Source organism: Piliocolobus tephrosceles, chromosome 15, assembly GCF_002776525.5.
Source record: "Piliocolobus tephrosceles isolate RC106 chromosome 15, ASM277652v3, whole genome shotgun sequence".
Taxonomy (NCBI): domain Eukaryota; kingdom Metazoa; phylum Chordata; class Mammalia; order Primates; family Cercopithecidae; genus Piliocolobus; species Piliocolobus tephrosceles.
In genome coordinates this window covers 61,469,377-61,482,494 of record NC_045448.1, presented here as the reverse complement: position 1 = coordinate 61,482,494, position 13,118 = coordinate 61,469,377, and the positions used below count along the sequence as shown (strand labels likewise).

Genomic DNA, 13,118 nt, shown 5'->3' with positions numbered 1-13,118 from the left:
TAACATAACATAACATAACATAACATAACATAACATAACATAACATAGCATAACATAAAATAAAAGACAATGTTGTACTGGGAAAGAAACTGACACATACCAACAAAACAGAGAGCCCCAGTTTCATGCTTACAGAACTTGGAATGTAATGAAATGAGATGATACGGATTATGTAGTAGATGGTGCTAGAAAAACTGACTGCAATCCTACTTGGCACACTCTGCAGACATTCACTCAGAAAACCCAAAATAATATAACTTGGCACCAAGGTCACTTAGGTTGGCAGAAAGATATAGCACAGTAAACAACTAGCATGTAGAGGAGGCATCCTCCTTAGGTAAACCTCATGTGTGATAGGCAGCACTATCTTGTAAAAAACCCTCAAGGTAGGTTCCAGGTCCCTACAACAAGGAACAAGCTTGGTTACCGGTTTCATATCTTACTCAGATAAATCAACATTTGTGCTTTGTCTTTTTACAGTTAAAACAAATAAAAAAGGCTGCCTGGTAAAGAGTTTACTTTCCATATTTATCTTAACTTTGTAGGTTACCAAGGAAACAGTGCTGAACAGAAAGTAAACCCAAGATAATTTTTTCCCCATAGCAAGAGAAGGGGTTTTGTTAACCCCTTCCTTTTAATGACTAGATGGAGAAAAAGTTGAATTCATACCTCATACTATATCCAAAAATTAATTCCAATTAAATTTAAGACCTAAATGTAAATGATAAAACTATAAAACCAATAGAAGAACAAGACCTAAGGCTGGGCGCAGTGGCTCATGCCTGTAATCCCAGCACTTTGGGAAGCCAAGGTGGGCAGATCACCTGAGGTCAGGAGTTCGAGACCAGCCTGGCCAACATGGCGAAACCCTGTCTATACTAAAAATACAATAAAAATTAGCCGGTGTGGTGGTGCATGCCTGTAGTCCTAGCTACTCGGGAAGCTGAGGCAGGAGAATGACTTGAACCCGGGAGGCGGAGGTTACAGTGAACCAAGATTGTACCACTGCACTCCAGCCTGGGCAACAAGAGGGAAACTCCATCTCAAAAACAAAACAAAACAAAAGACATACAAAACACAAACCATTGGGGGGATTTCTATTATATGAAAAACAACAAAGACAAGAATGAACAAATGGCAAGTTATTTCCAACATCTGAACTTGACAATAAAATAGTATCTACTTATAAATAATTTCTTGGCTGGGAGCAGTGGCTCATGCCTGTAATCCCACCACTTTGGGGGCAGAGAGGCAGGCAGATCTCTTGAGCTCACAAGTGCGAGACCATCTTAGGCAATATGGAGAAACCCCATCTCTACAAAAAAATACAAAAATTAGCCAGGCGTGGTGGTACAGGCCTTTAGTCCCAGCTACTTGGGATGCTGAGGTGGGAAGATGGTTTGAGCTCAGGAGGTGGAGGTTGCAGTGAGGTGAGATCACACCATTGCACTCCAGCCTGGGCAACAGGGCCAGACTTTGTCTCAAAAAAAAAAAAAAAAAAAAATATATATATATATATATACACACACACACTGTTTATACCATACTGTAATCAGCAAGAAAGAAAAACTTAATAGCAAAGAGACAAACTGTAAGTACAGACTATCCACAGAATGGAAAATCAGAATGACTAAAAAGCATATACTTCATCAGTAATCAGATAATGCAGATTAAGAAAAAATAATATTTTATACACATCAGATTAGCAAAAATCAGAAAATATCAAGTGCTACTGAAAATGAAGAGAAAATGAAACCCTCAGGTCTTGCTTGTGGAAAGGAAAACTGGGACAACCATTCCTGAGAACGATCCAGAATGACTTAAATTAAATATGCATATACCTCAAACTCTAGGACATATATAGCGAAGAAATGAAAGGGCAGGTTTCCTGAAAGGGCATTCTTCCCTCATAGGAAGACATGTACAAGCTTGCAGAAGTGGAAATAGCTGGGAAAAATACAAGTATCTGTGAGTAGAGGAAAAGATAAGCTTTGGTATATGAACACAATAGAATAATATGCACCAGTCAAAAGCACATTTTAGGTCAGGCGTGGTGGCTCAAGCTTGTAATCCCAGCACTTCGGGAGGCCAAGGCAGGCGGATCACAGGGTCAGGAGATTGAGACCATCCTGGCTAACACAGTGAAACCCCGTCTCTATAAAAATACAAAAAATTAGCCGGGTGTGGTGGCGCATGCCTGTAGTTCCAGCTACTCCGGAGGCTGAGGCAGGAGAATGGCGTGAACCCGGGAGGCGGAGCTTGCAGTGAGCTGAGATCACGTCACTGCACTCAGCGTCACTGCACTCAGCTTGGGCTACACAGCGAGACTCTCTCAAAAACACAATGACAACAACAAAAAAGCACATTATATAATGTGGATAAGTCTTAAAAACCTAATATTTTATGAAAGTTAGAAGCAGAATAAAATTTATGCCACAATATCATTTATGTAAAAAATTTAAACATATAAATATTATTATATGGTTTTCAAGAAACTGTATCCAAAATATGAGAGATGGCCTGGAAGGACAAATATTAACTAGGGGGAGTAGAGTATGAAATTGCAGGAGGGAGATGAATAAAAACTCTTAAGGTAAAACAGAACACAAGAATAGTTCTATTTTTTGACGGAGTTTCACTCGTCGCCCAGGCTGGAGTACTTGGATTACAGGCGCTTGCCACCATGTCCAGCTAGTTTTTGTATTTTTTTTTTTTTTTTTGAGACGGAGTTTCGCTCTATCACCCAGATAGGAGTGCAGTGGCGCAATCTTGGCTCACTGCAAGCTCCGCCTCCCAGGTTCATGCCATTCTCCTGCCTCAGTCTCCCGAGTAGCTGGGACCACAGGCACCCGCCACCTCGGCCGGCTAATTCTTTTTAGTAGAGACAGGGTTTCACCATGTTAGCCAGGATGGTCTCGATCTCCTGACCTTGTGATCCGCCCGCCTTAGCCTCCCAAAGTGCTGAGATTACAGGTGTGAGCCACCTTGCCCGGCCTAGTTTTTGTATTTTTAGGCGAGATGGGGTTTCACCATGTTGGCCAGGCTGGTCTTGAACTTCTGACCTCAGGTGATCTGCCCACCTCAGTCTCCCAAAATGCTGGGATTACAGGCGTGAGCCACCACAGCACCCCTCTCTCTCTCTCTCTATATATATATTTTTTGGAGATAGTCTCACTGTGTTGCCCACCTTGGAGTGCAGTGGTGCAACGTCAGCTCCCGGGTTCAAGCAATTCTCCTGCCTCAGCCTCCCGAGTAGCTGGGACTAGAGGTGCGTACCACCATGCCAGGCTAATTTTTTGTATTTTTAGTGGAGATGGGGTTTCACCGTGTTGCCCAGGCTGGTCTTGAACTCCTGAGCTCAGGTGATCTGCCCACCTCAGCCTCCCAAAGTACTAGGATTACAGGTGTGAGCCACCACACCTGGCCCATAAAATTGTTTTTTTTTTTTTTTTTTTTTTTTTTTTTGAGACAAAATTTCACTCTTGTTGCCCAGGCTGGAGTGCAATGGCGCCATCTCTGCTCATTGCAACGTCCACCTCCTGGGTTCAAGTGATTCTCCTGTCTCAGCCTCCCAAGTAGCTGGGATTATAGGTGCATGCCACCACGCCCGGCTAAGTTTTGTATTTTTAGTAGAGACAGGGTTTCATCATGTTAGTCAGGCTAGTCTCCAACTCCTGATCTCAGGTGATCCACCTGCCTCGGCCTCCCAAAGCGCTAGGATTACAGGCATGAGGCACCGTACCCGGCCCCTGTATTTTTTAAAAAGCATTTTCAGGCCTGGTGCAGTGGCTCACACCTGTAATCCCAGCACTTTGGGAGGCTGAGGCGGGCAGATCACCTGAGATCAGGAGTTGGAGACTAGCCTAACATGATGAAACCCCGTCTCTACTAAAAATACAAAACTTAGCCGGGCGTGGTGGCATGCACCTGTAATCCCAGGTACTAGGTAAGCTGAAGCAGGAGAATTGCTTGAACCCAGGAGGCGGGGGTTGCAGTGAGCCAAGATCTCACCACTGCACTCTACCCTGGGCGACAAGAGCAAAACCCATCTCAGAAGAAAAACTGAAACTAAAGTAAAAAAAAAAAAAAGCACTTTCATGTGAGGCAGGTGTAGCAGCTATACCTATTGTTATAAATTAGGAAACTGACAAATAATGGGACTTAAATCTTATAGTAAGCAGTGATGTCTAAACTAGAATCTAGATCCCCCAAAATCTAGGTATGAAGTCTTTTTATTTAACACACCTGTAGGTAATTCTATATAAATGTATTATTTGTCTTTTTTTTTCTTTTTAGAGTCTCGCTGTGTAGCACAGACTGGAGTACAGTGGCGTGATCTCGGCTCACTGCAATCTCTGCGTCCCGGGTTCAAGCAATTTTCCTGCCGCAGCCTCCCAAGTAGCTGGGACTACAGGCACCGACCACCATGCCTGGCTACTTTTTGTATTTTTAGTAGAGACAAGGTTTCATCATATTGGCTAGGCTGGACTCGAACTCCTGACCTTGTGATCCACCCACCTTAGCCTCCCAAAGTGCTGGGATTATAGGTGTGAGCTACCACGCCTGGCCTATTTTTCTTTAAATCACAAAGAAATAGAACAGACATGTTTGCAGTAGGTAATATATACAATAATGTTAAAAAGAGACTTCATATTAATTCTAATCCTGCAAAAGCATTAACAATTTATCTTAAAGAAAAAGTCAATCAAGTTTCACATATTTTTATTTCTCCATAAAAGTAACTTCACAACCTACTAAAAATAAAAATTTAACTGCATTCAGTTTCTGTTCATTTTCCTATTAAAGAAAGCACAAGATAAAGGATAGCTGTGTTCAAGTAATGTGTAATTATGACACAGATTGAATCAACTATGTACATAAAATGTTAAAACATGAAAATGTATAGTTCTCTTACCATTTCCTTTCTGAACTCATAAAATATAATCAGAAAAATTAAAAGAAACATGTTTTATTATTGTAACTTATATTTTATTTAATTAAAAATGTTATGGTGTGTTAGCAATTTCTGTAAAGTAGCACTCCTTAAATAAGTTCCTAAAAATAATATTGGAGCCTTGAACATTTATCTCAGCTAAAAAAATTATTCTAAAACTGTCATGATAAAAAAGGTTACAAAATTTCTCTTTATTCTAGTCCTCAATTCCTTCTCCAGAATTTTAATACAAAAGGAATTTTCAGACACAAATAGTCACCAGATAATGCATACTATAATTTAGCAGACTTAACCAAACAATAAACACCCTTACAAAAGTGCCACTGTTTTATCACTTTGTGCTATACTCTTCTCCCTATACATCTTTAATAGTGGTCACTTCTACTTTACTTCTAGCATTCAATTTAGACATCTCAACCCCAAATTTAATAATTTGTTTTATCAAAAATTTGTTTTGAGAAAATTTCTATAAATTATCTAACAAATCAAAGCAGAACCTTTAATTGTAGAACACAAATGAAAAATAATACACAAGAAACCTTATCTCTTCAACTTCAAGGCTAATACCTGGGTGTTGGAAAATTGGCCAAAGATAAATACGTTTTACTCTAAAGTATTTATTTTTCTGCACTGGGTCAAGATTTCTGTTTTAAAAGATATGTTTACTTATGATACTGTCATTTCAAAAAAGGGCTTTCCAAGAAGCCTTTAGTAAAGTTCTTGTATGCTGGGTATGTACTTGGTTCCTGTATGTTTCAGTCTGAACTATTCGAGAATTACTTACTTGTTGAACATAGTCTATTAGAAAAAAAATACTAAACTGCCGGGTGCGGTGGCTCACGCCTGTAATCCCAGCACTTTGGGAGGCTGAGGTGGGTGGATCACCAGGTCAGGAGATGGAGACCATACTGGCTAACATGGTGAAACCCCATCTCTACTAAAAATACAAAAAAAATTAGCCGGGTGTGGTGGTGGGCGCCTGTAGTCCCAGCTACTGGGGAGGCTGAGGCAGGAGAATAGCGTGAACCCAGGAGGCGGAGCTTGCAGTGAGCTGATATTGTGCCATTGGACTCCAGCGTGGGGGACAGAGTAAGACTCCGTCTCAAAAAAAAAAAAAAAGAAAAAGAAAAAGAAAAACATACTAAATCACAATTTTTATCAAACAGTTCAAAGTTTTCAACAATATCTATAAATGTATTCTTATACACCTGTATTCCTGATAGTATTACTCTGTAGTATGTTCATAGCAAGTATATGAAGTTTCCAATTTTCTGGGGAAATATTCAGTGTACTGAAAGTTAACTGCATTTAAAATCATTATAAACCAAAAAACATGTCAAATAGCACTATCATATTCTTTTGTTTTTGTTTTTGTTTTGTTTTGAGACAGTCTTGCTGTATCCCCCATGCTGGAGTGCAGTGGCATGATCTCAGCTCCCTGCAACCTCTGCCTCTTGGGTTCAAGTGATTCTCCTGCCTCAGCCTCCTGAGTAGCTGGGACTACAGGTGCACGCCACTGTGCCCAGCTAACTTTTGTATTTTTAGTAGAGACAGGGTTTCACTGTGTTGGCCAGGCTGGTCTCAAATTCCTGACCGCAAATGATCCGCCTGCCTTGGCCTCCCCAAGTGCTGAGATTACAGGCGTGAGGATTATCATATTCTAAATGGCAATTGAGCACTAAGACTATACATAAGTCACAGTAGTAAAAATTCAACCTAGAAGAGAAATGTATCCAATGTGACACATTTTCAATATTTACAGAGCATCCTAAATATGGAATTAAAAAAAATCACACAAGGTAGAAGCAAAAAATCTATGAAAAGATTAAAAATTACTATTATAACTGATTATATCATTAAGTGCAAACTCAAAAGAACTCTAGTATTTGTTGTAGGAAAAGAAAGTATACCTTTCATATACTTCTGATTCACCCAGTATGAAAACTAGTCATATTTTAAAGAGATAAATAAAATTTTTTTTTTGAGATGGGATTTCTCTCTTATTGTCCAGGCTGGAGTGTAATGGCGAGGTCTCCGGCTCTGCCTCTTATTGTCCAGGCTGGAGTGTAATGGCGAGGTCTCCGGCTCTGCCTGTAACCTCTGCCTCTTGGGTTCAAGTGATTCTCCTGCCTCGGCCTCCTGAGTAGCTGGGATTACAGGGATGTGCCACCACACCTGGCTAATTTTGTATTTTTAGTAAAGATGGGGTTTTTCCATGTTGGTCAGGGTGGTCTCGAACTCCCAACCTCAGGTGATCTGCCCACCTTGGCCTCCCAAAGTGCTGGGATTACAGGCGTGAGCCACCACGCCTCGCTTAAAGAGATAAATAATTAAGTGATCCTTAGAAGAAATGGAACAGTTCATAAGAAAGATAAATTTCAGACTTTTTGCTAGGAGGGAAAACTATTAGGGCTACATACTCTATCATTCTAGAACCATCTCCTTCAGAATGCTTCTGGGTGACCTTTTCAAGATAAATTTTTAAAAATACAGTAAAAGATAGTAGTGTCAGTTGTTTGTGGGTGAAAATATAAACCCAACACTGGATATAATACAGATCAGAAAATTTTATTGTTGAGATCACTTAAAATTGTAAAAAAAAATTTACCTTTTGCCTGTTCTCATACTGCTATGTTATCACTCCATTTCTAAGGATTCCAAGTCAATTAATTTAGAACTTTTAAAAGTATTAATGATCCCTACTGTACCAAACTGTGCATGTTATAGTTCATCAATCTTACTCTTCCAATAAACCTAGAGATCTAAGTAAGATGAAAGTGACAGCAGTCTCCATAATCTTAAAATCTAGGTGAAACAAATGTCCTTATGGTCCAATAATGTGTGGAATAAAATGTAACCAGGTCACCAGACGAACATACTAGTGTGTAACTTTAATAATTTCTAGCAGCAAAACACCTGAAATAGCCAATAACAAATGTTTTCATTGGATTGTACATTCATTTCTTTGTGAGAAATAATTTTAAAAAGTACTCTATTGTTCAACTGCAAGCAAACATGAAAGATATCAAAGATCTTGCTTTTCTCCATCTTTCCCAGTGGAATCAGGTGCAACTGGAACCTTATTAGTTTCAACAAAAACAGATTCAAAGGCAGCTTCCTGTTCATCCAAAGAATCAGCAACCGTGGCTCCTTTAGTTAGTGTTGGGTTGGTAAAAGATGGTTGTTGCTTGGAAATTTTACTTGATTCCACCGTTTTCCTACCTTTTCTTTTACCAAGAATTTTGACATAATTTGCAGGTATAAGTCCTGTTGTTTGGCCATCAAGACTAGCCAGAAGCCAACCACGCACTTTGGGTTGTTGTTCTGGTGGAAAAAAAAGACAGTCTTGTAATTACAATATACTTTGGAGGTCCAACAGAATATTAATGGTAAAGTATCATATTCACGAAAATCTGTTATGCTTACATAGTAGATAACAAATAGTACATGCATATATATTCAAAATCAAATGCTGAGTAGGCTTAACAGTTCTAGGGTCCATTCTTCTATTTTTATTTTATACTTACTAAATATTTCCTTCTACCTTGAAGAACATACAGTTTGTATCAGTTGGTCCATTCATAGAGTAAGGAGATTTAGTTCTCTCAAAACTGAAAACAATGTCTTTCATATTTTAAATTGGAGTCTAAGAAATGAATATCTCATTCCTTCTCAACTGCGTAAGTTAGGAATAAGTATAGAAAAGATATACCTTTACACACTCAGCTTTCTTAGCCTACTTTTGGCAAAAATATAAAATTCATTTCATGTGATTGTGATACACAATCCTGAAGATAGTGAATATTAATTTCAACCCAAGAAGGGCAAAAAATTGATGACCTCTGTTATTTCTAGCCGTATGATAAATAAAGGCAATATTCTAAGCTTAAAGGAAAGAATTATTTAATGTATTCAATATTCTATGGTATTTTCCTATCTTATCTATATCTTTAAAAAGCTGCTTAACTGTTACAATTTTAGTTCAACATTATAATTTAGGCACAATATAAGACTTTTTAATGTTTAATGCTCTATAATAATAGAAAAAAACAAATTTACCATGTCTATGACTGATTTTGTTCCAAATGCCCAAACACACTTTTCTTGAGCAATGGAGGAAAGCCAAAAAGCAAGCTAGTGTTAAGAGGTACTATTCATTGAAGAATGAAATATAAAATTTTTCTGAAGTGTTATTAAGTAACTGAAAGAAACCACACGACCCCTAATGAAAATTATCTGTGTTGTTCCTGTCTCTAACAATAAATCTTTAAAAAATCACTCGTTTGAAACCCAAAATAGTAAATTTCTATTTTCCCTATAAGAAAAATATGAATAGGCCAGGCGTGGTGGTACACATCTGTAATTCCAGCACTCTGGGAGGCCGAGGTGAGCGAATCAAAAGGTCAGGAGTTCAAGACCAGCCTGACCAACATGGTGAAGGCCTGTCTCTACTAAAAATACAAAAACTAGCTGGGTGTGGCGGTGTGTGCCTGTAGTCCCAGCTACTCAGGAGGCTGAGGCAGGAGAATCGCTTGAACCTGGGAGGCAGAGGTCGAGTGAGCCGAGATGGTGCCACTGCACTCCAGCCCGGGCAACAGAGCGAGACTCTGTCTCAAAAAAAAAAAAAAAAAAAAAAAGGGAAAAAAAGAAAAATATGAATAGAACACCTAAAAAGTCTAGAGGTTTGTATTTTATTTTTTTCTTGAGACATTGCCCAGGATGGAGTGCAGTGGTGCTATTCCACAGGTGTGATTATAGTGTACTACAGCCTCAAACTCCTGGTCTCAAGTGATCCTCCTGCCTCAGCTTCTTGAGTAGGTGGGACTATAGGCGCACACCCCTGCACCTCACTTAAGTCTAGGATTTTTGTAATAGGGATGAGGCAAAGATTTAGTAATCTCATCCCAAATTTTCAATTATTTACATAGTAATGATTTCAACTATTTGCATAGTAATGAACATTGAAGGTATTTCTTCCCTGCATAGAATGACCAAAGCCAAAAAAAGGTGAAGTTTCCATTAATAGATCCTTCCATGAAAAAACAGCCAGATTTGTTAAAAGCACAAGGTCTCAAGTTAGACAAACCTAGATTCATAGTCCAGGTCTATTGCACCTTGGCTTTGTGACACTGGACAATTTACTTATTCTGAGTCTCAGTTTCTTCAAGTGTAAAACAAGGACAGGATAATAATAATACCACTTCACAGTATTATTGTAAGGGTTAAATGAAATATGTAAAATATAGTACTTTGTATATAGTAAGTACTCAATAAATAATATGTTATTGTTATTAGTACCTTTAGCAACAAAACATCACTTTTTGCAATAAACTTGAATCCCCACAAACACACATATTAAAAAAAATCCATAAAAATCCTGATAATCATTACTCAGGAAAGGTGAAGGAAAAGGTCGCTTTGCCTACAGTCATTAAAAAGTATCAGTGACTTGGTCCAAAAATAAACCCGAGATGTATATTAATTTCTTGCTGGGGTTCTATAATACTTCATGACAATATTTCCTAAAATACTCATGATGAAATTTCTGAGGTAAACACTACTGAAGTAATAAAGAAGCAACACCAGTCCCAGTAATCAAGGACTACCAGTAATGCTTAGCTGATGCTAGATAATTTCTTTGCTTTATTAGATGTGTTATGTTTAGTTACTGACATCACATTTTGTGTGGGGATTAACAGTTTGAAATTCAAGTATTTTGAGTTTAGAAAAGCCTATATAAACAAAGTCTTTCCTTATCTCAGTGAAATACTATTAGAATAGCTGCTGGGGCATTTCTTCCTGACTCCTCCAGATTTGGAAGCTCTAAATTGACATGAAAAAGAAGTTCTAGTAACTATCTCTAAGTGAACTAACAACGAACAAGATCGTTTGTTGTAGTCTTTAATACTGCATTTATGAATATCAAAATTTACAGGTAATTCCAATTTATTCATAGTTTATTACCTTTGAGAGCTAAGTTTAGCATATCACCAGCCCGGAAAGAAATTTCTTCTTCAGATACGGCAGCAAAATCATATTCTGCTCTGGCGACTACATGGTCATCCTCACCACTTGCCCAGTTGATGCTGTCTATAAGCCAAATTAAAATTAGGTTAATAAAATTTACAAAAGAAAAATGCAGATATTTCACGGCCTATGGTTTGCAAACTGCATAAATTTGCCAAGAGAAAAGTCCTCCCCTCCCAAGTAAAATCTATAATGAATACTATGTTAAATCAACAACAGATCCACTAGAGATACCTATTATGAACTTTTTCCTTTCTTTAAGCTCCAATCTCCAGCTCCCTTACCGTGAGGCAGGGGTTGGCAAATTTTTTCTGCAAAGGGTCAGAGAGTAAATATTTTAGACTTTGAAAGCCAAGAGGGAAAACAGGATATTGTGCAATTACTTATATAAAAAGAGGAAACAAAATTTCCATAAATTTATTGACAAGATTAAAAACACAATAACCATGTTCCTTTTTTGTAATACAGGTCTATTTGGAAGTTACTTAGAAGAATGAAATATTTTGGGGGAAGGATATTTCACTTAATTGGAATTCAATTATAAATATTCATTTGGTAATTCTAATTTGTAACAAAATTTGAGGTACTGCATTTTTGAAAATGCCTTTTCACACCGATAGGTAAGGTCAAATCCTAATATCAGTCTATGAGTATGTGGTTTTAATTGAGCATATTTATTAGTTGGGAGAGTAACAGGCCAGAATATAATTCTGTTAAATTCTTCTCTTGATATTTGCCTTTTACCATGTTATTACATTGCAGATTAATCACTTCCAAATGAAGATTAAGTGAAAGTTCCTCAATCGCATAGTTAAATGGATTTTGAAATATGGAAATTTCTTTTGTGCTTGCATGGAGGTCCAAAAAGTGCTCTGGCATTGTATTAGCTTAAGCTTGGAAAATGTATCTGCTGCCAACTTGCATGGGAATGGAGATACTGCTTGTGTTAACTTCTGATGGTCTGAGAGGTATATAAAGCAGTGTGACATCACTTGTGAGTCAAACTATATTAGGTGTCGTCAAAACTTTACTCCAGCCTAAGTTTTGAATATAAGCACTGTTCTGCTTTGTGGTTTCAGTTTGAATTACTTAAGAATATAGGCCAGGCACGGTGGTTCATGCCTGTAATCTCAGCACTTTGGGAGGCCGAGGCAGGTGGATTACCTGAGGTCGGGAGTTTGAGACCAACCTGACTAACATGGAGAAACCCTGTCTCTACTAAAATTACAAAATTAGCCGGGCATGGTGGCACATGCCTGTAATCCCAGCTACTTGGGACGCTGAGGCAGGAGAATCGCTTGAACCCGGGAGGCGGAGGTTGTGGTGAGCCGAGAGCGTGCCATTGCACTCCAGCCTGTGCAACAAGAGCGAAACTCCATCTCAAACAAAAAGAATATAAACAAGTCAGCTAGGCATGGTGGCTCATGCCTGTAATTCCAGTACTTTGAGAGGCTGAGACAGGGAATTGTATGAGTCCAGGAGTTCAAGACCAACTTGGGCAACATAGGGAAACCTTGTTTCTACAAAAAAGTAAACAAAATTAGCCAGATGTGGTGGCACGACCCTGTAGTCTCAGCTTGAATCGCTTGAACCTGGGAGGCGGAGGTTGCAGTGAGCCGAGACTGCACTACTGCACTCCAGCAACTGAGTGAGGCCCTGTCTCAAAAAGAAAACAACAAAGAATATAACTAAGTCTGGGCTGGACATGGTGGTTCATGTCTGTAATCTCACTCAGCACTTTGGGAGGCTGAGGCAGGATTGCTTGACGCCAGGAGTTCAAGACCAGCCTGAGCAACACAGTGGGATCTCGTCTCCACAATAAATAAATAAATTAGCCAGGTGTGGTGGTGTGTACTACTAGTACTAGCTACTTGGGAAGCTGAGGTGGGAGAATCATGTGAGCCCAGGAGTGTGAGGTTGCAGTGAGCTATGATCACGCTACTACTGCACTCCAGCCTGGCTGACAAAGCAAGACCCTGTCTCCAAAAAGAACTCAGAATTTAACTAAGTCTGCTGTAAAAGGTGATTTCCAAGCTGAATGGGTTTAATAACAATAGCTGAAAAGGTGTTATGTTCAGAAAAATTTGATTCTTGGCCTCAATCTCAAAAAAAAAACTTAAGCCTTGTTCTGCCATTG

The 13,118-nt window shown here is 38.8% G+C and overlaps 1 protein-coding gene across 1 annotated transcript in view; it reads right to left on the bottom strand.

Annotated features, from left to right (window-relative positions):
* Positions 1–7,501: 7,501 nt before the first annotated feature.
* The window catches only part of PEX13 (peroxisomal biogenesis factor 13), a 30,998-nt gene continuing 25,381 nt past the window's right edge, over positions 7,502–13,118 (bottom strand). Inside the window, exons 3-4 of the mRNA XM_023228325.1 lie at positions 10,919–11,044; positions 7,502–8,278 (exon numbers count right to left, since the gene is read on the bottom strand). Of these exons, the coding sequence (XP_023084093.1) occupies positions 7,980–8,278; positions 10,919–11,044 (425 nt within the window). The 3' untranslated portion in view covers positions 7,502–7,979. The remainder of the gene's footprint in view (positions 8,279–10,918; positions 11,045–13,118) is intronic.